The sequence below is a fragment of the Haliotis asinina genome, chromosome 13 (assembly GCF_037392515.1).
Source record: "Haliotis asinina isolate JCU_RB_2024 chromosome 13, JCU_Hal_asi_v2, whole genome shotgun sequence".
In the NCBI taxonomy this organism is placed as follows: domain Eukaryota; kingdom Metazoa; phylum Mollusca; class Gastropoda; order Lepetellida; family Haliotidae; genus Haliotis; species Haliotis asinina.
This window is the reverse complement of record NC_090292.1, coordinates 13,080,590-13,107,446: the sequence shown is the minus strand read 5'-3', so window position 1 is coordinate 13,107,446 and position 26,857 is coordinate 13,080,590. Positions and strand designations below refer to the sequence as shown.

General features: G+C 37.7%; 1 protein-coding gene across 1 annotated transcript; it reads right to left on the bottom strand.

The window, feature by feature from the left end:
• Positions 1-23,063, bottom strand: LOC137259352 (serine/threonine-protein phosphatase 6 regulatory ankyrin repeat subunit B-like). The gene is made up of 8 exons (XM_067797029.1): positions 19,846-23,063; positions 19,114-19,175; positions 17,627-17,824; positions 2,331-2,571; positions 1,382-1,449; positions 858-1,004; positions 570-677; positions 1-272 (listed from the first exon to the last, which is right to left on the bottom strand). Exons 1-8 carry the CDS (start codon positions 23,061-23,063, stop codon positions 1-3), a joined length of 4,314 nt encoding a protein of 1,437 aa, XP_067653130.1.
• Between the last annotated feature and the right edge of the window lie 3,794 nt (positions 23,064-26,857).

Sequence of the window (26,857 nt, the reverse complement as noted above, 5' to 3'; positions counted from 1 at the left end):
TCAATACTCATTTTCACATTTCAGCTTCATAATTTCCAATTGTAATCTTTGTTTTTTTAGCTCTTCCACCTCAGCCTTAATTTTGAAATAATTTGCTTCTTGTTTCAACTTTTCACATTCAGCAATGTACTTGTCCCTTTCCGCTCGTAGAACGGACACTTCTTCATCTTGAAGCTTTCGTTTGCTTGGTTTACTCTCTTTTGTAGTTGATGTGGAGGGTACGTGGAGGATACCCTGATTGTCAATGATCACATTGACAGGCAAGTCGCAATCTGGAACAAAAATCACCAGTTTGGGACTAAAATTTATTCTGATGATTATCAGGTTCATTGTTTAAAATACTGTAGATGTGACTGTGCCTATTTATCTGATAGACATTTTGACATTTCATCCTCAAACATTAATCTTGCAGAGCATCTTGATCTGTTCAGACTTTGAACTTACAGAGAGATACAAACAAATGTTAAGATTTTGAAGATTGAACTAGTAGCTTTGGAAAATACCTTTCTTTTCATAACTTTTAGTAGAGGGCATATTGTGCACGGATGTGTTACATTGGTTATACTCACTGGGGATGGAAGTACTGGTGAGGCCACATTCCTCATTGATGGGTAGGTGGGCTTCACCATTAGGTAAACATCCCTCCACTGCCATGGAGCTGATCACACTACTGAAATCTGAAACAAATAATACTCAATAAGTGGGTAATCTGCCTTAACTTAAGGCAAGTTATTTATAGACCTCATAATATTTTTATCGCAACTACTCAGTTTTGACTTCAAAACATATTTATCAGTCTTCAGTTGTAGTAATTAAAGGTACAAGGACAAACTGTCATCAAATGCAATAGGTTGTACCTTCTGAGTCAAACCCATCTACCAGGCCTTGTAGTGTAGGCCTGTCTGACAACTCCTCCAGCACCATAGCCTCAGGTCGAGAGGGTGATGAGGGCTTCGGTCCACCACCTGTCTTGGGGCGGCGTATCGCATCTGCTTTGTCTTTCGCTGTGAATAATACAATATATTGATGTATTTCTTATATGGTGTAATAATCTCACAAAACACTGTCATATTTGCATTTATGACTATGTAACATTTACAGTTTTAATATACTACCAGCTATGAATTGCCAAAGACATAAAACCAAATCATAACAGGATTTTCAAACTTCAATTACCTACCCTGAATTGTTACTCACCTACTTCATTACTTGTATATGACATGTATTAATATTTGTAATTGCATTGTCCTTGGGACTTCAGTCCAGAGACTGATATACATTTGAAAGGAATTGATGGTATGTCTTCCATTAACAGTTACTTCTAAATCAATCACTTTCATGTTTGAAAATTATGATTGTGTACTGAATATTTTTTTCATACCTCTCTGCTTTATATTAGCATATTGCTTCTTCACCTCCTCCACAGTTCTTTTTACCAAATTGGATTTCCTGCAACAATAACATTATGTTATGAATAATTTTCAGTTATTTTTAAATTATTGGCACAGATTTAATATTTGCAAGTTACCATCTGTTCTATTATCTCTGGTCACATTATGAACATATACTGCAATATATTTTCTAGTTTGAATAGTGACACAGTCCAAAAGACATTTTGTTAGATATTTTCAGTTGACTTTTAATGGTACAGATGAATAAAAATAGGATTTGAAATAGTATTGAAATTTGATGATTTACATTTCTTGTTTTAAAATATTATTGTGTAAATCATATTCAGTATTCACATAAATTGACATGGTTTCAGGATGGTCAAATGTAAATAGATAAATATTGATCAGAGAATTGTAATGACTGCATATATTTGCCCCCACAATTCTATTCATTCACAATATATTATCAAGATACTCCATGATTACATATTGGAAACTTTTGACTAGATGTACTGACACGTTCTCAGGACTGTAATTCAAGTTCATATGCCATCATATTTAATAAAGAGATAAACCACATCGATCATTTCAATGTCAAGCACAGTGAAAAACGTGTTATTCTTGTGACTTCATCGTGCATGTTTTATGCACAAAAAAATATTATTAGTCAGGTTGACATTTATAAGTATGTTTATATCCGTGAAAAATGACAATATTGAAAACGTACGTGTTGTGGGTGATCGAAAATCGGACTCGGTAGTGAGTAAGCGATCGGCATCTGACCAGATGAAATTTCTAAATCTGTTTTTTCGAGATGATTAATGTAGAAGACTAGAAGACTTATTTCAACCTTTACGTGACAGAATGTACCTTCAAGTTGTATTTATAGGCAGTAGTAACTCAAGGACAAGATTCTGAAATATTTCATATTCAACTTACATGTTGAGAGCTTCCGCGATCTCCACCCACGCTTGCTCCTTTATCTTTGTCCCTTTGACGGAGCCACACCCCTTGAATTTGGATGATAGACGATCCAGTCGTTTATTTACTTCCTCTACTAAATAGGTTTTTTCCTCCTCTGACCAATTTGGTCGCCGCTTACCCTCAACCTTAGACGCATTCATGGCTTCAGGACAATCCAGTTGGTAGCAGACGATGTTGCGAGTCGGTAGCAGACGATGTTGTTGTCATTAGAAACGGAAGTTACGGGCACTTCAAACCGCTTACAACATGGACAAAAATTATTCGGCGAGATCTCAAATTAAAACTCAGTTGAGTTTGAGTTGAGATTGCTTCGAGAAACGGAAATTTTGAGAAAACTCAGTTGAGTAAAAAACTCAAACTCAGTTTGAGATTTGAGTAAAAACTTAAGTTTGTTTCGAGAAATCGGGGCCAGATGTTTTCCGTTACAGTTTGCGCACTTTAAAGTTTCTGTAGCGCATGTGGAACTGCCATGAGCATCACTGCAGCGAGAGCACACAGTGTTGCGATTGCAGTTCTTTGCTCCGTGGCCAAACTTTTGACACCTGTAACATCTGAGAGGGTTTGGAACGTAAACCTCAACACCGATATTGCAATAACCTGCTTTAACACTTGTTGGCAATTTTGGAAGGGAAAACGTGAAGAGATAGGTGTTGGTCAGTATAACATTGTCATTTTGCTTTTTGGTGAAACGTTTCACATCAGTGACTCCTTGACTCTTCATTTCAGCAACAATATCCTTCTCACTCATGTCAGATAGACATCGAGCACGATCGCGTACAATTCCTTTACAGGAATTTAATGTTTTGTGTCCTGAAACGGAAACCTCAACGTTGGCATACTGTTTAATAGACAAAAGGTTCAAAGATTGCTGTTTACGTAAACATTCCACTAGCAATGAGCCGGAGCGCAGGCGAGTAACATTTTTCACTTCGCCACAATATCCATTGACAGCTTTTGAAACTGCAAAAGGGTTCAGTTTAATTGGATTGTGATCTAAAGCCTCAATAACGATAAATCGAGCCCAGGAATCTACATTAATGCCATGATCATCATCAGACGAACTTGCATCCAAATGCCGTCTTTTTGAACCGGAGTGTATTTGAGACATAATGAAAAAAGTGTGGTTCAACAACCCTGCTCCCCACCCACCACGGAGTGTCAACCAGGACGGTGTCTAATTGCATTGGGTCTCCAGAATACAAACACCAGGGATACAGGGATGTTATACTCCAGTGAGTATGACACAAATAGCAGTATTTGTATACCAAAGTACATGCCAGGGAGGTTCAGCCCAGTGACAAGAAATTGGAAACACACCGAATTTGGAGGTCAACCTCACCAGATTGGCCCATGAGCCACAGCCTTCTGGCATAGGACTCTAGGCATTTCAACATATTAATAATTTGAACAATGGAAAGTAAAGAGGCAAACACCCAAATACGACGAAAATGTGCACAAAATATTCACTATGCACAGGGCATTGCGTGACCAGCCGATTGATAGAACCGGGCCAGTTCTACCACCCGTCTAGGCGAAGTCAGGGCCAAAGTGGTGTATTGAGCAATAGGAACACGGTTACAGGCCCCTATTGCCCTCAACCACCAGGATCCCTTCCTCCGCCGACACAGGGCCGCAACCCACGGCAAACGGGTTGGTGGACCAAATATCCCCCCGGGTCCACTACGGAGGTGAACGGCTCTCAGCGTTACCCAGCACCCACCACGAGGAGGTGGCTCGCCACGGGTGCCGTATGCATTAGTGCGGGTGTCGGGTGCAGCTGTTGAAAAACATTCAAGTTGAAACGGTACATACGCTGACAGCTCACAACGCTTCACATCTTATTCCATTGTGTGAAGTCCTCTTAAGCTACATAATGCATAAGCTGCAGAAGAAATACACCAAATGAGTTCCAACTACACGAATTGCAACTACACAACACTGACTTTAGGACAAGTGAACTGACAACATATTTGTGAAGACATTTTGAAAGGTCTGTCCTTTCAGTCATCATTTTGGGCATGCAGTAAATTCACTGTGTGTCTTCAAATGACTTAAAACGTCTGAGAGCAAGAGATGGTTACAATAACAACCTACCCCGGTACGTGAGCGCTAATTGTGCGAGTATCAGTATTCCCATTCAAGGGAAATGCCCACAGAATCGCCATCATTCCAGCCGTCCTTTCTGGTACTCAATAACTTTAGGAATCCATTGTAATGTTGTGTTATTTCACAACAGTTGTGGCTTCGTGGTTGTATGATGCAAGAATCATTGTAAATCACGTTATGTAATAGAAAACATGGCAAATATTTAATCCGGAATGACATTAAGTAACACATAATAGTTCACGATATGACTCTTAGAGAATGTACAAATCATAACTCTACACAGAGAAATATCTATCGTTTTGAACACAGAAACTAAGATGTCCATACGTACGTTTTAGATTAGTTTGATCAACATAATGGTAAAGGAAGACCTTATTAATTTAATGAAAATTGCACGAAAATGTTACCTTTGTGTGTTGTAGAGGTGAAAAATTATTATTATTTTTGGTATGACCTTTTTTATGAAGATTTCCCTAATAAATGTATAACTGAATATTATCTGTGTAAGCCATCTTCTTTAGCCCTTAAACTGCTTCTCTGAACTGACCTGCATGTAACAGCATGGCTGTCGTTCCATCGTAATAAAACGTACATAAATAAATGAGTGAGTGAGTTAGTTGGTTTTTTTTTGTTTTTTTTTTGTTTTTTTTTTATTGGTTCATGTGATTACACATAGTACAAAACACAGGTACATATGGATGGATGATATACAGAAATCATATCAACATTTTGGTAATAGACATATACAGGTTGATATAGGTGATTGGTAGGTATACAGGAAGATTAAAATTTATCCAAGTACTGGGAAAAGAGGGCCCCATTTATGACTGAAATGATCTATTTTATTAGTTTTTTGGCATATATGTTTCTCAACAAAGAATATTTCTTTTAGGGTTTTTGTAAATGAAGTCATATCAGGATGTATATTCTTAATACTACATATGTAAATGTGTCTTTTGGCTGCAAGGGTGATGTGGTTTAGTAATGTATTTCGGCTTAGAGTACCAAACCAAACCATATGTTTTGTAAAGTGAAATGGATGAGGGAATGAATTGTTGAGCCAAATTTGTAATTTTCTCCAAAATGTTTGGGTCACTTGGCATTCCCAATACACATGACAAACAGTCTCATTTATATCCTTGCAGAAACAGCATGTACTACTATCAACTTTCTTCATTTTAAGCAATTCTCTTTTAGTATAAATAGCACCTTGTAGAAATCTATATTGAAAATCTATGAGTTTTGTGTCTTGCAAATCTTTTCTGTATCCTGTGAATATTTTTTCCCAGTCAAAGTCTGTTTTTGGGAAAAACCGCTGCCACTTTTTACAAACATTTTGGTATATATCATTGGAAATAAGTTTATCATAAAAAGTTCTGCATCCTTTAGATGTTTTTATGAGACAAGTCTGGCAATGGTTAATATTTAAATCCCAGACTGGTATTGAATGACATTGATTTAGAGTATTTTTCCAAGAATCTGGAAATGTGTGTAGTAAATATCTATAATCTAAAAAAGTACCTTGGATATCATATACTTCTTTTAAAGATTCCAATGACAATAGTCCATTTTCGTCACAAATATCCCTAATATTAATAACCCCTTTATCTGCCCAGTTCTTTATATAGTTTAATGAATTTTTGAAATTGTGATTAAACCATAATGGTTGTGATAGAATTTCATTGATGTTATTTGGGTCAATATAATGTTTTTGGTGAAATAGTTGCCATGCTTTCAGTGCATCCTGCCAAAAAGGGTTTTCAATCTTAATGTAGGCCTCAGAATTTGCTCCTAAATTAAATATGTCTTTGAAAGGTATGTTGCATGGATTTTCCTTATCACCTTTTCCGAAGTATCGTCGCAACGTGGATAATTTCAAAGCGTCTATAAATGTTTTAATATCGATCATTCTCAAACCTCCTTCTTTATAGTTATTTTTTATTATATTCCTCTTTATTTTGTCATTCTTGTCATTCCAAACAAATTTAAAAAGCATTTTTTCAATAGAAGTAATAAAATCTGCTGGTGGGTTGGGCAGGGAATTGAAAATATGAACCAATTTGGAGATTGCTAGAGTTTTTATTACTGTTATTTTACCAATAAGTGTTAAATTTCTCTTTCTCCAAGATGCTAGGAGTCTATTAATTTCTTCAAGTCTTTTCCTAGTGTTGATTACCCATAGATCTTCAAGATCTGGTGTAAATTTGATACCTAGTACATCAAATTCACCAACTACCCATTCAACTTTTAGATCATGACATATCATATCAGTAGATTTAGCTTTTGATCCAATCCATATTGCTTTTGATTTATCCACATTAATTTTCAAACCTGACATCTTGTAAAAAGTATTAACTGTGTCTATTGCAGAGTACAAACTCTCTTCAGTTCCATTCAGAAATAGTTCAGTATCATCGGCATATTGATTCAGTTTATATTCATTATCATAAATAACTATACCTTTGATATTTTCATTATGTCTTATCATGCAACCAAGAATCTCAGCTACAAAGAGGAAAAGATATGGGGATAAAGGGTCTCCTTGTCTACAGCCCCTTTCATTTGAAAAAAACTCAGACAAGTTACCATGCTGGATGACACAAGATGTTGTTTCGTAAGTTAGTGTATTTATCCATCCTATCAGTTTGGGGCCAAATTTGAATTTATGGAGGACTAGATTGATAAAATCTTTTGAAACAGAATCAAAAGCTTTTTCAAAATCAATAAGGATTAGCAAACCAGGGATGTTCTGTTTCTTTGTTTCGAACATAATATCATATAATAATCTTGTATTTTCACTAATTGTCCTCCCTGGTATGAAACCAGTTTGGTTAGAATGAATGAGTTCGTCTAGGGTAGTTTTTAATCTGTGTGCTATACAGGAGCTGATAATTTTGTAAATAGCATTCAGTAAAGTGATCGGTCTCCAGTTTTTAAGTAATGTTCTATCTTTATTGGTTTTTGGAATACAGGTAATAACACCTCTTTTCCAATTCACAGACATTTCATTCTTGGCTAATACATCTCTAATGAATCTATAGATCCATGTTTTTAATTCTTTCCAAAACAATTTAAAGAAATCAATAGGAAAACCATTAATCCCTGGACTTTTATTATTCTTCATTCTGTGCACAGTATTACTAATTTCATCTAAACTGATTTCTCTTTCAAGATAGTCCCTCTGTGTTTGGTTTAAGATTGGAGTATTAATATCCTTCAAACAATTTTCATCCTCATATTGTTTGTGAGAGGCATACAGATTTTTGTAAAATAATTTTAGTTCATTCAGTATTGACTTGCTGTCAGTAATTTCACTATTATCATTAGTTACTAACTTGTTGATTGATCTTTGGGTGAACGTTCTATTTTCCAGGTGACAGAAATATTTTGAAGGTTTTTCACCTTCTTCATACCAAAGAAGTCGGTTTCGAATTTGTATTCCTTTCATTTCCTCATTTTTAATTTCTTCCATTTCTTTCTTATATTTTGATAGTTCACTCAAAAGTTCTTCATCTATGTTTTGAAAGTTTTTTCTTATAGTATCTTCAACCTGTTTTATTTTAAGTTCTAACTGTTCTGTATTTTTTGCTTTTGTTTTCTTCAAGTAGGATGAGAAAGATATAGTCTTTCCTCGAATTTTCATTAGTAACGTTTCCAGAAATAAAGAGTTAGAAATAGTAAGTATAATATTTTCGGTGTTATTAAGATCATCCAATTTTTCTGTTGCATATCCCTGAACTGTGTCGTTCAAAATAGATCTGACTAAGTTTCCATATTCAGGATTTAACAGCAATGAAGTGTTAAACTTCCAATATCCATGTCCTCGTTCCTGGCCTAAAGTGTTGGAAAAGGTTAATGTAATTGTTGAGTGATCACTTTTATAGCCTGGCAAAATATCTGAGTCTAGAGTTATGTCAAATATATCCTCTGATACAATAAAGAAATCCAGTCTGGCTTGTTGTCTTGGATTTTTTTTCCACCAGGTGTATTTTCTGCATTTATCATTCATATTCCTCCAAACATCAACAAGATTATAAGATTCAATAAATTCTAAAACAGTATTTCTTGATTTAGGGTTGTTTACATGTTTATAATTCTCAAGATCAATTGTTGGATCAATCACCAAATTCCAGTCTCCAACTATTATCAGAGAATCATTCTCAAGATTTAGAATATTTTTAAATAGATTAGTGTAAAAATTACTGTCATCGATATTTGGACCATAGAGATTAGTTAGTGTTAGTCTTTTATCCTCTATTGTTACATCAGCTATTATATAATTTCCATTTTCATCTATTAAGGTCTTATGTATTTTAAGATCAACATCATTATTAAAGAGAATGGCCACTCCTCTGGAATTAGATTTAAAAGGTGCAATTATGGATTGTAAACCCCATTCATTTCTCATGATATTGCAAGTAGATGCATCAATATGAATATCTTGCAGACATATGATTGAGTGTAGTTTTTTCCGGTGTATGTTTATTAATTCTTTTCTTTTAAATTTGTCTGCAAGTCCTCTACAATTAGCTGAGATAACTTTGATTTTCTTAACATTATCCATTGTAGTCAATGGTTACGAGAACTATCAATATACCTAAAATTAAACTGTCTGACACAGTGGTATCCTTGCCAACTGAATGGAGGTAGAAGCGCTCATAACATGCTTGTGGGAGAGCTTGTACAGTAAATATTTGTGTTGTGATATCACGAGAACCTTTTTTTCCTGATAAATAGAAAACATGTATTAAAAGAAATAGAGGGTAACTAAAACGAAATAGCGGGCGAACCATGTTCTTGGTCTTCGAAGTCAAGCCGCATGAATGATAGTCCAAATGTGTGCAATGTGAACTAGAGCTAGATGTCCAACTGACGTAATATATATACATTGATGCCGGGACCTGCCTCTAATAGTATTGAAAGAGGAATACTTATCCAGAAACATCCTTATACTGAGTGGAGAAAAAGCGTAGAACGTCATAGATAACATCATACGAACTTCGTCTAACTGTGCTAACACATCCATCAGAGTAACGTAACAACATCCGGTAGCCCCGGGGTGAATGAAGCCGCTATAAATAGATTACCACGTGTATTTGTTTACAAACATTAGAAGCAAAGCAAGGATGGAAACGTTTTGGTGAGAATGGCTCCCAGAAAGCTTCTCGTTGCCAGATCGTCGAATTGTTCGGCACATTTGGGTTGTATAGTCATCGTGCCCAACTTCAACAGTAGTCTTAGATGTATATAAAGTAAATTACGTCGTTTGAATACTTATCCCTTTACCCGAGTGGTGCACATGTTTACATATCCGTGCAAACAGAACACAAAGATTAGAAAGTTTCGTACAGTCCAATGTTAGACTGTTAGAGTTAGTTAATATTTAACGTCACATCGGCAATATCTCAGCCATAACATCTAACACTTAAATGAAATATATGCATATTGTAAAAATCTGTCAACGAAGGACAGTAAAACAACTACAATATCACAATTGGAATTAACACGTCAGAATTCTATTCTGGACTCACAAAAGTTCAGAAACTCTAAGCACTGTGGCCACTCTCTCACAAGGGATTTGGCAAAAATAAACATTCAGCTGTTATATACATGTGCTAAGGATGAAAAAATGAAAAAAAAAAGGTTTTCCAAAACTCAAAATTTATCAATGGGCGAGAATGTTTCATTTTGTCCAGAATAAATGTTTTGGAGGTTGTAGATGAATGAAAAAATGCTAATAAGTATCATGACACAAATTCCAGCTCGTTGCGACTTAACTCCGCTAAGTGACAGCGATTTTAAAGAATCTCGTCCATGGGTGAAAAACGTACTGGCCCATGGGTAAGAATATGTGCTTTCACCGAAAATACATGTTTTCCCATGTTTTGCAGTTTTGTAAATAAATGAAAGTATATTTATTAGTGTCGTGACATGAACTTCAGCTTATTTGGACTTAATTCTGTTAATTTAGAGCGATTAAAAAAATCTCGCCCATAGGCGAAAAACATTTGGCCCATGGGTGAGAATATTTACTTTTACTCAAAATACATCTTTTCCCATGTTTTGGACGTTTTAAATGGATGAAAGTATGTTCATAAGTATCATGACACAAATTTCAACGTATTTTGACTTAATTCCGTTAAATTAGAGCGATTTAACAAAATCTCACCCATGGGCGAAAAACATATTGGTCAATGGGCGAGAATATTTCCTTTTAGTCCATACACATCTTTTCATATGTTTTGGGGGATGTAAATGAACGCAAGCACATTTATGAGTATCATGACTGAAATTTCAATTCATTTTGACTTAATTCCGCTACCTGAGAGCGATTTTAAAATGTGTCGCCCATTATTATTTGAAGTTTAAATTCGGAACTGTGTTTGTTAGTGACGGTATCCTCAAAGGGGGTTGAAGTACCGTAAAACTATTGTCCTCCTGAGAAGGTACGTAAGTCCACAAACATTCAAAGTAAATTCAAATTCTCCGCAATTTTAACCGTAGTGTACGTGTTCTTTTAAATTTATGGGAACGTTACATACAATGACACACATTGAATGACTCATGTGAACCCGGGTAAATGAAATACTGTGGAAACCTTTCTGGCAACAGAAACGCTACGGAAACTATGTAGGTCAGTTTGTAACTGAAACGGCACCCGTGGCGAGCCACCTCCTCGTGGTGGGTGCTGGGTAACGCCAAGAGCTCGCCAACACCCCCGTAGTGGACCTGGGGGCATATCTGGTCCACCAACCCGTTTGCCGTGGGTTGCGGCCCTGTGTCGGCGGAGGAGGGGATCCTGGTGGTTGAGGGCAATAGGGGCCTGCAATCGTGCTCCTGTGGCTCAATACACCACTTTGGCCCTGACTTCGCCTAGACGGGTGGTCGAATGGGCCCGGTTCGACCAATCGGCTGGTCACGCAATGCCCTGTGCATGGAGTATTGTTATATTTTTCAATGCACACATATCATTTAGAATTGTTATAACTTTGGACTTGGCTATATTATCTAAAACATTTTTGATTTTGACATATGTTGTTCTGAAATTTGCCTAGAGTCCTATGCCAGAAGGCGGTGGCTCATGGGCCAATCTGGTGGAACTATTAATCTTTTAATTTTTCTGCTGGAGTATATCATCCGGGTATCCTTGGTGCTGCAAGCTGGAGATCCGCTTGTTTTTAGCATTGTCCTTGTGATACTCCGTGGTGGGTGGGGAGCTCGGATGATGAAATCTCAACCCTACATATGGCTTATGAAATCCCCACAAAAAAAAACAAACGTCCTCTTGAAAATGATGTTGATGATAATGACCTTCGACCGTCCAGATCAATTGAGTTTTGGCCACGCTTTCTTTTGATCGAATCTGCTGATAAAACGCCTCTAAAATTGAACCCGTTCGCAGTTGCCAAAGGTATTCAAGGTATTGCCGGGGAAGTTAAGAATATTAAACGGTTACGTTCAGGTGCACTGCAGGTTGAGTGTGGGAAACGGCAGCAGTCAGTCAATTTGATGAGCATAGAATCGTTTGTTGGAATTCCGGTTACTGTATCTGCTCACAAGACGTTAAACACGAGCAAAGGAATCATCAGAGACCGTGATCGGTTGTTTTCTGACATGACAGAACTTGACATCATGATTGAAATGAAAGATCAAGGTGTGCTCGACGTCAAACGCTTTTCAGTCCGTAAAAACAATGAAAGTGTTCCAACCAATACTTATCTGTTCTCCTTTTCAACTCCCACAGCTCCAAAATCATTGAAGGCTGGTTACTGCAACATCAAGGTTGACGTGTACATTCCGAACCCGCTCAGGTGTTTTAAATGTCAGAAGTACGGCCATGGTGTAAATACTTGTACATTGTCCGTTGTGTGTGCCCACTGTGGTGAGAAGACACACACAACAGAAGATTGTACCAGTGATTATAAAAAATGCACCAACTGCTCAGGCGACCATTCCTCATTTTCTAAACAATGTCCTGTTTGGAAAGAACAATTGGAGATAAATAGAATCAATTTCACTCAAAATATCTCTTTTTCTGAGGCCAAAAATATAGTAAAAAGATCTGATCTTCCAGAAAGTTATGCTGCAGTAGCAAAAACAACATTGGAGACACGCTCTAAAATAACAAAATCATCCACAGGCTGCCAAACTACCTTGACTTGGGTAGATTGAGATTCTCCACAGCTTTTGTACCTTGCTATATCATCACAGACTGAGGAACCACTCCCTGGTACCTCAAAGTCGTCTTCTGATCACAAATCATCATCATCTCAGTCACATTCAAGGTCTCAATCAAAATCTGATAGTCAACAAACGGTGAAAAGTAAACCGAAGCCAAAGCCTGATGCTTTAAAACAACACAGTAGCAGAGCTCCTAAGGGGTCACAAAATAAAATTCAATTGTACAATAAATATGGGTCTCTTGAAGATATGGACGTTTCTGAAAACGTCCATTCTAGGGCACATAGCTTGTCGCCCTCCAAAAGAGTGCGGGGTAGATCCCCAATAAATCCCCCCAAAAGATAGCTTATTCCAATAATATTCTACAGTGGAACTGCAGAGGACTGAGGACTAATTTACATGAATTACAGCTATTAGTCCAAGATTTCACACCTTCAGCGTTATGTCTCCAAGAGACATATTTAAAGCAAACAGATACATTTGACCTTCGTCATTTTAATGCATATCATTGTTTTTCACCTCTGGGTGATAGGGCCACTGGCGGATCATCCATTCTAGTCAAACAAAACGTTATTTAAAGCCCTGTTTCACTTAATACTAATATCCAGGCTGTTGCAGTGAGAATTACTTTACATGTAGCGTTTACACTATGCTCTCTTTATATTTCGCCGTCTTCGACGTTTGCTAAAACCGATCTCCAAGCTCTATATGATCAGCTCCCGAAGCCCTGTATTATAATGGGAGATTTAAATGGCCACAACCCACTCTGGGGTAGTGTAACTACAAACACTAAAGGTAAGTTGTTGGAGGACTTTTGTTCCGACAATGACTTATGTATTTATAATGATAGTTCCAACACATATTTACACCCTGGTACAGGGACTTATTCTGCTCTTGACTTGTCATTGACAAATTTCGAACTATTAAATGAATTCGAATGTTCAGTCCACGATGACCTGTGTGGAAGTGACCATTTTCCTACTATATTAAAAGCTGTAACTCCATCTGATGTTCCTCCATCATCAAGGCGGAATTTTAAAAAGGCTAACTGGGCTTTATATGAAACACTGTGTGCTGAAAAACTTAAACCCGAACGTTTTATTGACGTTCCTGATGCTATTAAATCTTTTTCTGATGAACTGAATTCCATAGCTGATGAGTGTATACCAAATTCCTCTGTAGTTCCACACATAAGAAAACCATGGTTCAACGATGAGTGCAAACAAGCTAGGAAGGCAAGGAAGAAAGCAGAACATTATTTCCGTCGCCATCCTATGGTGCATAATTTAAATAAATTTTACATTTTAAATGCTAAAGCACGGTGTACCTATAAACAAAACAAACGCCAATCAAACGCAAAATTATGTGTCCAAAATAAATTCTCGGACACCTATGTCCAAGGTATGTAACATGGTCCAGAAAATCAAAGGTAAAGGTACTAAATCTACTGTCCATCATCTTAAACATGGAGATCAATTGCTTACTGATAAATCAGATATTGCTAATAAACTAGGTGAAACCGTCTTCAAATTATGTTCCAAAATTCCAGCAATATCAAAAACAAGAAGAAAAGAAAACTATTAATTTCAATTCTTATAATGGGGAAGATTAAAATGAAACGTTTTCTATTCATGAACTCCATACTGCTCTTGATCAAGCTCATGACACTGCTACAGGAGCTGATAACATACATTATCAACTCCTGAAGCACTTACCGGAATCCTGTATAGAAACTCTTCTCAATATTTTTGATGATATTTGGACATCGGGTAACTCTCCTCCATCATGGCGTGACGCCATTGTAGTACCAGTACCTACACCTTGACGTGACCATACGGATCCGTCCAATTATCGACCTATTTCATTAACTAGCTGTGTTTGCAAGACCATGGAACGCATGATTAATAATCGACTTGTTTGGTACTTGGAAACAAATAATCTTATCACAGATATACAGTGTGGTTTCCGTAAAAACAGAAGTACTGTCGATCACTTAGTGCAACTGGAAATCATTTGTGAAAAACGCACTAATTAATAAACAACATGCTGTCTATCTTTTTTGATCTTGAAAAAGCATATGACACAACCTGGAAACATGGTATTTTGAAGGATTTACATGACTTTGGTTTGCGAGGTCGTTTGCCTCAATTTATTGCCAACTTTTTAAACGACAGACAATTCCAGGTCCGTGTGGGTTCTACCCTGTCTGATCATTACAATCAGGATCAGGGTGTTCCACAAGGCAGTATTTTATCTGTCACTCTTTTTAGCATCAAGATCAACAGTTTATCTAAAGTTTTAAACGATTCAATTGATGGATCGTTATTTATGGATGATTTTAATATTTCTTGTCGTGGTAAAAATATGCATACCATTGAACGGCAATTGCAGTTGTGTTTAAACTAAATAAATAAATGGTGTCTTGAAAACGGCTTTAAATTTGCCAAATCGAAAACTAATTGCATACATTTTTGTCGTAAATACAAACCCCATAGAAACCCTGAACTGTCTCTAGATGGGACGCCCATTAAAGTTGTGAAGCGAGCCAAATTCTTGAGTCTAATCTTTGATTCACATTTAACTTTTTTACCACATATTAAATCTCTTAAAACTAAATGCCTGAAAGCACTTGACTTGTTCAAAGTTGTTTCAAATTCAAAATGGGGAGGGGATCAAGCTACACTTCTCCATCTATATCGATCACTCGTTCGTTCTAAACTTGATTATGGCTCCATCATCTATGGTGGAGCCTGCAAAAGCGATCTTAAACTTCTTGATCCTGTCCATCACCAAGGTCTAAGATTTTGTCTTGGCTCCTTCAGAACTTCACCTATTGACAGTCTTTACGTTGAGGGCGATGAATCATCTCTTGCACAACGCCGTAATAAATTATCTTTACAATATATAACAAAACTGTACTCTTAAGAATCCAACCCTGCATATAACTGTGTCTTCAATCCTCTTTATGATGATTTGTATAGCAAAAAGTCTTCTCTTGTTCCACCTCTTGGGCTCAGAATAAAGCCGTTTGTTGCTGCTGCTGGTATTGAGCTGGACAATATAGCTCCTTTCCGTCTTCTTTTCTCTCCCCTTGGGAGTTGGTTAGACCACAGGTTGACCTAACATTAACTACATTTAAAAAATCAGAAACGAATGAATTACAGTATAAACAAGAATATAATCAATTGAAACATATATATAACAATTACAAATCCTTATTTACAGATGGGTCCAAGAATGGTGGTGCAGTTGCTTGCGCTACTGTCATTGGATCCAGAACAATATCTTCTAGATTACCAGACAATAGCTCTATTTTTACAGCAGAAGCTAACGCCATATTAACAGCTCTCAAATATATTCAAAGACACCCGAAACAGTATATAATTTATTCCGACTCTCTTTCTTCCCTTCAGGCTATTAAAAATATTTCTTGTAAACATCCACTTTTAATAGAAATTATTGAACTGTATAATACTCTTGCTACTGGCCAATACGACATCGTCCTTTGTTGGTTACCCAGTCACGTAGGTATTTCTGGGAATGTGATGGCTGATCTTGCTGACAAGCACTCAACAAATCTCTGACACCACTTCTTCTTCCATATTCAGATTACAAAGCTGGCATTAGAACGTATATCCGTGATCTGATGCAGAAGAAGTGGGACACTCAAGTAGGTATCAATAAATTACATGAAATAAAACCGTATATTGGCTACACCTACTTGGGTTGTCAGTCCAGATTTGAGGAGGTCATCATGCGACGATGTGGTATTGGCCACACAAGATATACACATAAATATTTGCTTAAAGGTGAGGATCCTCCGTTTTGTATCCCTTGTGATGGAAGAATCACAGTCAAGCATATCCCGCTTGACTGTGTTGAGTATTCTATCACAAGGGATCAGTATTTTCATTCACGAACTCTGAAGGATCTTTTTAATAACACATGCTCTCATTTAATCAATGCATTTTAAACAGAATTAGATTTATTGACAGAATTGTAAATAGATAAATATTTTATTACTGGAAGTTTAAATTGGTAACTGTGCTTGTTAGTGGCTGTATCCTCAAAGGGGGTTGAAGTACTGTAAAACAATTGTCCCCCTGAGAGGCTACGTAAGTCCACAAACATTCAAAGTAAATTCAAACTTTCACGTTTTTAATCGTAGCATAAGTGTCGTTTTATTTGCATGGCTAGTTTTCCCAAATTGATGATGGCTGAGGAGATGATGTAAATCCAGCTAGGGTCCATGCAGGTAGCCAAGGTACTGTAAGTCCCCATGGTCCCTAGTATTGTGATCTACTTTCAGCTGTTAGCAATCTATAGCCCATTTTTATCTTGTATTGTCCTCTATAGATAAATTGTTTTAGGTATAGTTACTAGTTTTATATTCTCATCTGTGATATTCTAGTTGCTTTACTGTCCTTCGTTGACATGTTTTATAATAGATATATATATATACTTCATTTCAGTATTAAATGTTCTCGTCACGATATGGCTGAGATATTGCCGATGTGACGTTAAATATTAACTCACTCACTTACATTGTAACTGAAACTCTGCGGAAACCTGATGGAGTCATGGTAACTGAAACTCTGCGGAAACCTGATGGATTGTCTAAGTTAACTGAAACTCAATGGAAACTTGTTGGAGCATGGGTAACGGATACCTTGCTGAAACTCATAGAAAGTGGTTAAGTTTCCATTATTGCAGAAACGCAGTGTAAAAGAACGGAAACTGGATTCTTGGTGGATTCATTGCGGAAACCAAGTTATTTTTTGCTGTGCATACCAGGGGCCATAGGGACTTACAGTACTTCTGCTACCTACATGGTCCCTATCTGGATTTACACCATCCCCTCAGCTGATGGTGATTGTATGCAAGAATAGCCACAAATTAAAAATACTACGGCTGAAAAAAAAGGAAGATCAAATTTGACTTCAAATGTTTTGGGACTTGCGTACCGTAGGAGGAGTTGAAATCCTTCAGGTCGTGAATCAGCCGCCATTTCCCCGAGTTGTGTTTGGGCCTGATAAAAACGGAGAAATAGAACCCGGAAGTCAGATCCTGAAAGGGGGTTTCCTGAACTGCCCCCTTTGAGATGAGAGACTCCATCTGTTCTATGGTGGGTTGGAACCTGAGCGAGCCCATCAGACGTTCCACTGGACAGCAGGTTAGAGGGGACTTAGAAGAGATCGGGATGTGGAACCCCCGCTCCAGGATCCGACACACGAACGGATCTAGCTGATGCCAGTTCGGGACAAAGAACACACACACACACACACACATATATATATAATGGATCCGGTTCAACCAGTCGGCTGGTCATGCCAAGCTCATTCAACCTCCCTTCTAGGCTAAGTCAGGGCCAAAGTGTTGCGTTGAGCAACAGGAACACGGTTGCAGGCCCCTGTGAACTCAAGCACCAGGATCCCTTTCTGCCCCGACACATGGCAGCAACCCAGGGCAAATGGGTTTGTGGACCAAATATCCAGCTCGGTTGTTACAGTTGTTTTATGGATATAAACGATGGAAACGACATGACGCATAAATAAACTATTCTTCTTCTTCTTTTATGTTTGTTATTTTCATGCAACTCGTTTGACTTCGACGGAACAGTTCAATGCTCCCCTCTCACTTTGCTAAATACACACGTCATCATTACTAGGAGACAAATTCACGACTAATTTATGAGTATTTTGCCACTGTTGGGATACTGATCACTTTGTTTTCTTGTTATATTTATTTCCAGTGAATATATACATAACAGAGACACTGAATAGAAATACAGACATGAAAACACACTCATACAACAGATTGAATGAGTGAGTTAAAATTCAACGTCACACCGCCAATTTTGAGAACAGATTTAAAACCAATAAAATTCTAACGTAAAAACCTGCCATTGAAAGATAGTAATCTAAATGTCACAGCTGTTAACTTAAACCAAGTGAGTGAGTGAGTGAGTGAGTTTAGTTGTGCGCCGAACTCAACAATATTCCGGCTATATGGTGGCGGTCTGTAAATAATCAAGTGTGGAACAGACAATCCAGTGATCAACAGCATAAGCATCGATCTGCGCCATTGGGAACTGATGACATGTGTCCAGCAAGTCAGTGAGCCTGACCACCGGAACCCATTAGTCTCTTCTTACAACTTAATATTAAACGTCACATCGACAAAATTTAAGCAATATCGTGACGAGAACATTTCACAATGAAATGAAATATATGTATATTATAAAAACCTGTCGATGAAGGACAGTAAAACAACTAGAATATTAAAGTTAGAATTAAAACTAGCTTGGAACATTAAAACTGATATCACTAAATTGACAATACAATGTAAAAATAGGCTATAGATCGCCAACAACTGAAGGTCCATCACCAGACTAGGGACCGTGGTGACAAATTCACGACTATTTTATGCGTATTTTGCCACTATTGAGTACCTTTGCTATCTACATTGACCTTTGTTGGATTTACATCATCTTTTGAAGTTCCTGCTCTGTATCTGTGATGAGAGAATAACGATCTAGCATATCCTACTTGACTGTGTTGAAATCTCCATAACAAGGAATAACTATTTTCCTGTGAAGTTTTCATTTACAGTTACGGCTCTTTTCAACACACTGTTAGTTGTCATTTTATCATTGTGTCTTAAAGGAAATTGACTTCACTGATGAATCCTGACTAATATGTTCTGTACGTAGATGTATCTTAGATGACAGTTTTTCTTTATAATTTACCATAAATCACTATGTAATACAATTAAATTTTAGCGTCACAGTATGACTAAAATATTTCCGATGTGACGTTAACTCTCAGTTCACTAACTCACTTTGTAAAGAGCGCGTTGATGGCATCTTTTGTCCGAAAGAGTCGTTAGTGTATCACCGGCAGAAAATGTCAAAAGCATATAGTTCTGCATTATTCGGTGACTCTATTTGCAAAAACTATCGTTTTGTGTTTGCTGGTCAGATTTATAGGTACATTTGTGATGTTCCGTTTCTTTTATTGTCATTTGTTAACAGGTCTTGCTAGAGGTTAAGACTGTGTGCATAATTATATAGCCTTCATATGCTGGATATGACTGATATGGCATTTGCAGTCACTCACTCACGTTCGGATTGGGAGGCTTGTAAAAGCTAGTAACTTTTTTATGGACAAGTGACCACGTTTACTCGCAAGCTCGGCTGCCCTGATTGTTTCTGGTGGTTACATCTACAATATTCAGTGACAGTACGTATTTAACCATGTCCTCATTTTCTTCTGCGCAGGCCAAATGGAGGACATTGTCACCGTTACTGTTTACTACTGAAGGATCCGCTCCGTTGTCTAGTAGCGTTTCCAACATATCACGTGTATTCTTTTCTGCTGCTAGTAGCAGTGGGGTCATCCCATTAGATCCTTTAGAGTTTATGTCCACAATGTGTAGCTTGAGAACATACTTCACTATCTCCTCATCGCCTGCCATACAGGCGAAATGAAGGACGTTGTTACCGTCACTATTTACTGCTGACAGATCTGCTCCGCTGTCTAGAAGCATTTTAAACACATCAGATGGACTATATTCTGCTGCTAGTAGCAGAGGGGTCATCTCATTAGATCCTCTAGAATTTATGTCCACAAGGTGTAACTTGAGAACATGCTTCACTATGTCCTCATCGTCTGCCATACAGGCGAAATGAAGGACGTTGTTACCGTCACTATTTACTACTGAAGGATCTGCTCCGCTGTCTAGAAGCATTTTAAACAAATCAGGTGCTCTATTTTCTGCTGCTATCAACAGTGGTGTCATCTCATTAGATCCTCTACAATTAATGTCCACAAGGTGTAGCTTGATGACATGCTTCACTATGTGCTCATCGTCTGCCATACAGGCGAAATGAAGGACATTGTTGCCATCACTATTTACTACTGAAGGATCCGCTCCTTTCTCTAGTAGCAATTCAAAAGTATCGAGTGTATTGTATCTTGCTGCTAGCAGCAATGGTGTCATACTGTTAAATCCTCTACAGTTAATGTCCACAAGATGTAGCTTGATGACATGTTTCACTATGTCCTCATTGCCTCCAATACAGGCGAAATGAAGGACATTGTTGCCATCACTATTTACTACTGAAGGATCCGCTCCTTTCTCTAGTAGCAATTCAAAAGTATCGGGTGTATTGTATCTTGCTGCTAGCAGAAGTGGCGTCATACCGTCAGATCCTCTAGAGTTTATGTCCAGAAGGCGTAGCTTGAGGACATGCTTCACTATCTCCCCATCGTCTGCCTTACAGGCGAAATGAAGGATATTGTTACCATCACTATTTACTACTGAAGGATCCGCTCCGCTGTCTAGTAACAATTTAAACACATCGTGTGCATTGTGTTCTGCTGCTAGCAGCAGTGGTGTCATCCCGTCAGAACTTTTATAGTTTATGTCCACAAGGTTTAGCCTGAGGATATGCTGCACTATATTCTCATCTTCTCCTAAACAGGCGAAATGAAGGATGTTGTCACCATCCTCATCAACCACTGAGAGATCAGCTCCTTTTTCCACAAGAACATCAAATACTTCCCTTCTTCCATACAATGCAGCAGACATCACTGGTGTCATTCCCGCACCGTTATTACTGTTTATATCCACAATGGTTTGCATCAGAATATAATTCACTATCTTAACTTTTCCCCGTCGACAAGCCCAATGAAGGGCGTTGTCACCATTCTGGTCAGTTACTGACAGATCAACTCCTTTTTTCACCAATATGTCAAATACTTCTCTGTTCCCATCATGTGCTGCAAACACCACTGGCGTTTTTCCGTCAATGTTTTTTCTATTTATATCCACAATGTTTTGCGTCAGAATATAATTCACTATCTCAACATTTCCCCCTCGACAGGCCAAACAAAGGATGGTGCTACCCTCCACGTCAGTATCCGACAGATTAGCTCCGTTTTTCACGAGAATATCGAACACTTCGTTTTTCCCTTGAGACGCTGCATGCATCACTGGTGTCATTTCATCATGACATTTACTATTTATATCTAGGCTACTTTGTATGAGAATATTACTCACAATGTTGACATTTCCTCCTCTGCAGGCACAATGAAGGATGTTGTGACCATCCTCATCAATTACTGACAGATCAGCTCCTTTTTTCATAACTATATTGAATACTTCGTTTTCGCCATGAGATGCTGCAAGCATCACTGGTGTTTTGTCTTCATATCCTTTACTATTTATGTCCACAATGTTTTGTTTCAAGATATAATTCACTATCTTAACATGTCCTCCTCGACAGGCACAGTGAAGGATGTTGTCTCCATTCTTGTCAATTACTGAAAGATCAGCTCCTCTCTTCATCATCATATCAAATACTTCGTTTTTCCCATGAGATGCTGCAAGCATCAGTGGTGTCTTCTCTTTGTATCCTTTACTATTTATATCCACAATGTTTTGCATCAGGATGTAATTCACTATCTTAACATTTCCTCCTCGACAGGCCCAGTGAAGGATGTTGTCTCCATTCTTGTCAATTACTGACAGATCAGCTCCTTTCTTCATCAGCATATCAAATACTTCGTTTTTCCCATGAGATGCTGCAAGCATCACTGGAGTCATGTGTTCACAATCTTTACTATTTATGTCCAAGCTGGTTTGATTCAAGACATACTTCACTGCATCCACATGTCCGCCGGTGCAGGAAAGATGGAGGCTGTTTCTACTTTTCCGATTCACTGCTAAAGTATTAGCACCCTTTTCTATCAATAACTCAAGCACATCACTGTTTCCATGATAAGCTGCTAACAACAATGGTGTCATCTTATTGTTATCGTTGCCGTTAATGTCAATAATGTTTTGTGTCAGGATGTATTTCACAATCTTCACATTTCCTCCTTGACAGGCCCAATGAAGGACATTTCTGTTTGTACTATCCTTTGCTAAGATATCAGCTCCACTCTCGATCAGAAAGTGAAACACAAGTTTGTGCCTATAGCCTGCTGCCAACATCAGTGGTGTAATGCCATCGTTATCTGTACTGTTTATGTACAGATGATTATGCTTGAGGACATATTTCACTATATCTACATTCCCCCCTTGACAGGATGCATGGAGGATATTTTCACCATCATCATTCTCTTTTGACATATCAGCTCCTATTTTCATAAGGAAAGAAAACACGTCCATCTTCCCAAACAGTGCTGCTGACATCAACGGTGTTGTCCCGTTTCCTCCCCTGCTGTCAATATCTATGATCTTCCTTGAGTAGATGTACTTCACTGTCTCCAGGTTTCCTTCCATACAGACAACGTGTAAGATATTGTTATCCTCATCATCCTGTAGGGACAAATTTGCACCTTTCCCCACTAGCAATTCCAGTAATTCTCTGTGTCCTGCCACTGCTGCTACCATTGCTGGAGTCCTAGCTGATGGGCCTTTTGAATTGATGCTTGCAGGATCCTGAGACAACATGTATTTCACTTGATGTAGGTCTCCTAGCCTGCAGGCTTCTATAAGAGAAGTGTTGACAAAGATCCAGCTGTGTGTTCGATGATGCACATCTGGAAGGAACAATGGAGTGAGTGAGAGAGTTAATATTTTACGTCACATCGGCATTATCTCAGCCATATCGTGACGAGAACATTTACATGAAATATATGCATGTGGTAAAATCTGTCAACGAAGGACAGTAACACAACTAGAATATCACAATTTCAATTAAAACTAGCATGGAAAGTTAAAACTAATAGCACTATTTAGACAATACAATATAAAAAACAGACTATAGATCGCCAACAACAGAAGGTAGATCACCACACTAGGGACCATGGGGACTTACAGTGCCTTTGCTTCCTACATGGACCCTAGTTGGATTTACACCATCCCTTCAGCTGCTGGCGATTGTACGAAAATTTAGCCAAAATTAAAAGAACATGAATACTACGATTAAAAACCCGGTAGACTTAAATTTACCGTGAATGTGTGTGGACTTACGTACCCTCTCAGGAGGACAATAATTTTACAATACTTCAACCCCCTTTGAGGGTACAGCCATCAACAATTCAAGTTACTAATCTAAACTACCAATAATTAAAATGCAACTATCTACAGAACATAATAATCAGAATTCATTCATGAAATCAATTTCTTTTAAAAATCCAATGATTAAATGAGCACTAACTGTGTTAAAAAGATCTGACATTAAAATATTTATCCCTTGTGATGGAGAATTCAACACAGTCAAGCAGGATATGCTTGACCGTGGTTCTCTCATCACAAGGGATGCAAAATGGAGGATCCTCACCTTTAAGCAAATATTTATGGGTATATCTTGTGTGGCCAATACCACATCGTCTTAAAATAACCTCTTCAAATCTGGACTGACGACCCAAGTAGGCGTAACCAATATACGGATTTATTTCATGTAATTTATTCATACCTACTTGGGTGTCCCACTTCTTCTGCATCAGGTCACGGATATAAGATCTAATGCAAGCTTTGTAATCTGAATATGGAATAAGAAGAGGCGTCACAGATTTGTTGAGTGCTGCTTTAGCAGCAAGGTCAGCCAGTGTGTTACCAGATATGCCTACGTGGCTTGGTAACCAACAGAAGACGATGTCGTACTGGCCTGTAGCAAGATCATTATATAATTCAATAATTTCAATTAAAAGTGGATGTTTACAAGAAATATTTTTAATAGCCTGAAGGCGTGAGAGAAAGTCGGAATAGATTATATATTGTTTATGTTTATGGCGTCTTTGAATATATTTAAGAGCTGTTAATATGGCGTTAGCCTCAGCGGTAAAAATAGAACTGTTGTCTGGTAATCTAGAAGATATTGTCCTGGATCCAATGACAGTGGCACAAGCTACTGCGCCACCATCCTTGGACCCATCTGTAAATAAAGATTTGTATGTATTATAGTTACTTTTTAATTGATTATATTCTTGTTTATATTGTAATTCATTTGTTTCTGATTTTTTAAACCTCGTCAGTGTTAGGTCAACTTCGGGTCTAACTAACTGCCAAGGTGGAGACGAAAGTAGACGGGAAGGAGATATATTGGCTAGCTCAATGCCGCAAGCAGACAGAAAAGGTTTTACTCTAAGTCCCAGAGGCGGAACAAGAGAAGACTTTTTATTGTATAGATCCTCATGAAGAGGATTAAAAACACAATTAAGGATTGGCCTCATTAGAATATAGTTTTGTTATATACTGTAAGGATAGTTTTATACGTCGTTGAGTAAGAGATGGCTCATCGGCCTCGACGTAAAGACTGTCAATAGGAGAAGTTCTAAACGACCCAAGATATAGTCTTAGACCTTGATGGTAGATAGAATCAAGTAGTTTGAGGTTGCTTTTACAGGCTCCACCATAAACGATGGAACCGTAATCAAGTTTCGAACGGATGAGAGATCTGTATAAATGGAGTAGGGTAGTTTGGTCTCCTCCCCACTTTGAATTGGAAACAACTTTTAACAGATCAAGTGCCTTCAGGCATTTAGTTTTAAGGGATTTAATGTGGGGTAGAAAAGTTAGATGCGAGTCGAAAATAAGACCCAAGAACTTGGCCTCCTTTACTACTTTGATGGGGGTGCCATTCAGAAATAGTTCTGGATCTTTATGCGGTTTGTACTTTCTGCAGAAATGCAAACAATTTGTTTTTGTTATAGAAAATTTAAACCCGTTTTCAAGTGACCATTTTTCAATTTTATTGAGACAGATTTGTAATTGCCTCTCTATTGTATGCATATTTCTACCTCTACAAGAAACATTAAAATCATCCACAAATAGTGATCCATCTACTGAATCACTTAAAACCTTAGAAAGACTATTGATTTTAACACTAAATAAAGTCATAAACAAAATACTGCCTTGTGGAACACCCTGATCTTGATGAAAATAATCTGAGAGGGTTGATCCCACACGTACTTGAAACTGTCTGTCATTTAAAAAATTAGATATAAACTGAGGCAAGCGACCTCTCAACCCAAAAGAATGTAAATCTTTCAAAATACCATGCTTCCAAGTAGTATCATATGCTTTTTCGAGATCAAAAAAGATTGATACTGCATGTTGTTTTTTAATGAAAGAATTTTTTACAAATGATTCCAAACGAACCAAGTGGTCAATTGTGCTTCGGTTTTTACGAAAACCACATTGTATATCAGGAATCAGATTGTTGGTTTCCAAAAACCAAACTAAGCGATTATTTACCATTCGCTCCATGGTTTTGCAAACGCAGCTAGTTAAGGAAATAGGTCGGTAGTTTGAGGGATCTGTATGATCCCTCCCAGGCTTTGGAGTAGGAACAACTATGGCTTTTCGCCATGAAGGGGGAAAATGTTGTGTTATCCAAATATGGTCAAAAATGCCAAGTAACGTTTCGAGACATGATTCAGGCAAGTGTTTTAAGAGTTGGTAATGGATATCATCAGGTCCTGTTGCAGTATCGTGAGCCTGTGATAGCGCAGTATGAAGTTCATGTAATGAAAATACCTCATTATAATCTTCACCATTATCAGATTTCCAATTTACTGGTTTCTTCTCTTGGTGTGTTTGATAAGTCTGGAATTTTGGATGATAATTTGAGGAGGACGAATGTTTAGCCAAAGTTTCACCCAACTTGTTTGCAATATCACATTTTTCAGTTAGTATGCCATTATCATTTTTGAGATGCTGAATACTACTGGATTTGGAACCCTTGCCTTTAATTTTTTGGATCATATTCCATACCCTTGACATAGGAGTACGGGAATTTATTTTGGAAACGAAATTGTTCCAAGTATGACGTTTAATGTGTTTAAACGTTCGTCGAGCTTTAGCGTAACTGATTTTTACATTATTTAAGTTATGAACAGTGGGATGAAGACGAAAATATTTCTCTGCTTTCTTCCTCTTTTTCCTAGCCTATTTGCATTCATCATTAAACCATGGTTTACGGATGTGCGGATTTACAGAGGACTTAGGAATAGTTTCATCAGCTATATGTTTTAGTTTGTCTGAGAACATTTTAATTGGATCAGGTACATCCATGAAAAGGTCTGGTTTAAGTTCTATATGGCAGGTGGCCTGAAATAATGGCCAATTGGCCTTTGAAAAATTCCATCTTGTTACAGGCGGATCATCGGAAGGGTTAATTGCTGTAAGTACTGTAGGAAAATGGTCACTACCACAAAAATCATTATGGACTGACCATTCAA

Excerpts from the sequence above, each read along its gene's own strand:
- LOC137259352 (XM_067797029.1), bottom strand. The coding sequence starts at position 23,063 with ATGGTAGCAGCAGTGGCAGGACACAGAGAATTACTGGAATTGCTAGTG. Across the intron at positions 2,572-17,626 it reads GGATTTCAACTCCTCCTACG|ATCGTCTGCTACCGACTCGC; the intron begins GTACGCAAGTCC and ends AATGACAACAAC. Across the intron at positions 1,450-2,330 it reads ATCGCGGAAGCTCTCAACAT|GAAATCCAATTTGGTAAAAA; the intron begins GTAAGTTGAATA and ends TTATTGTTGCAG.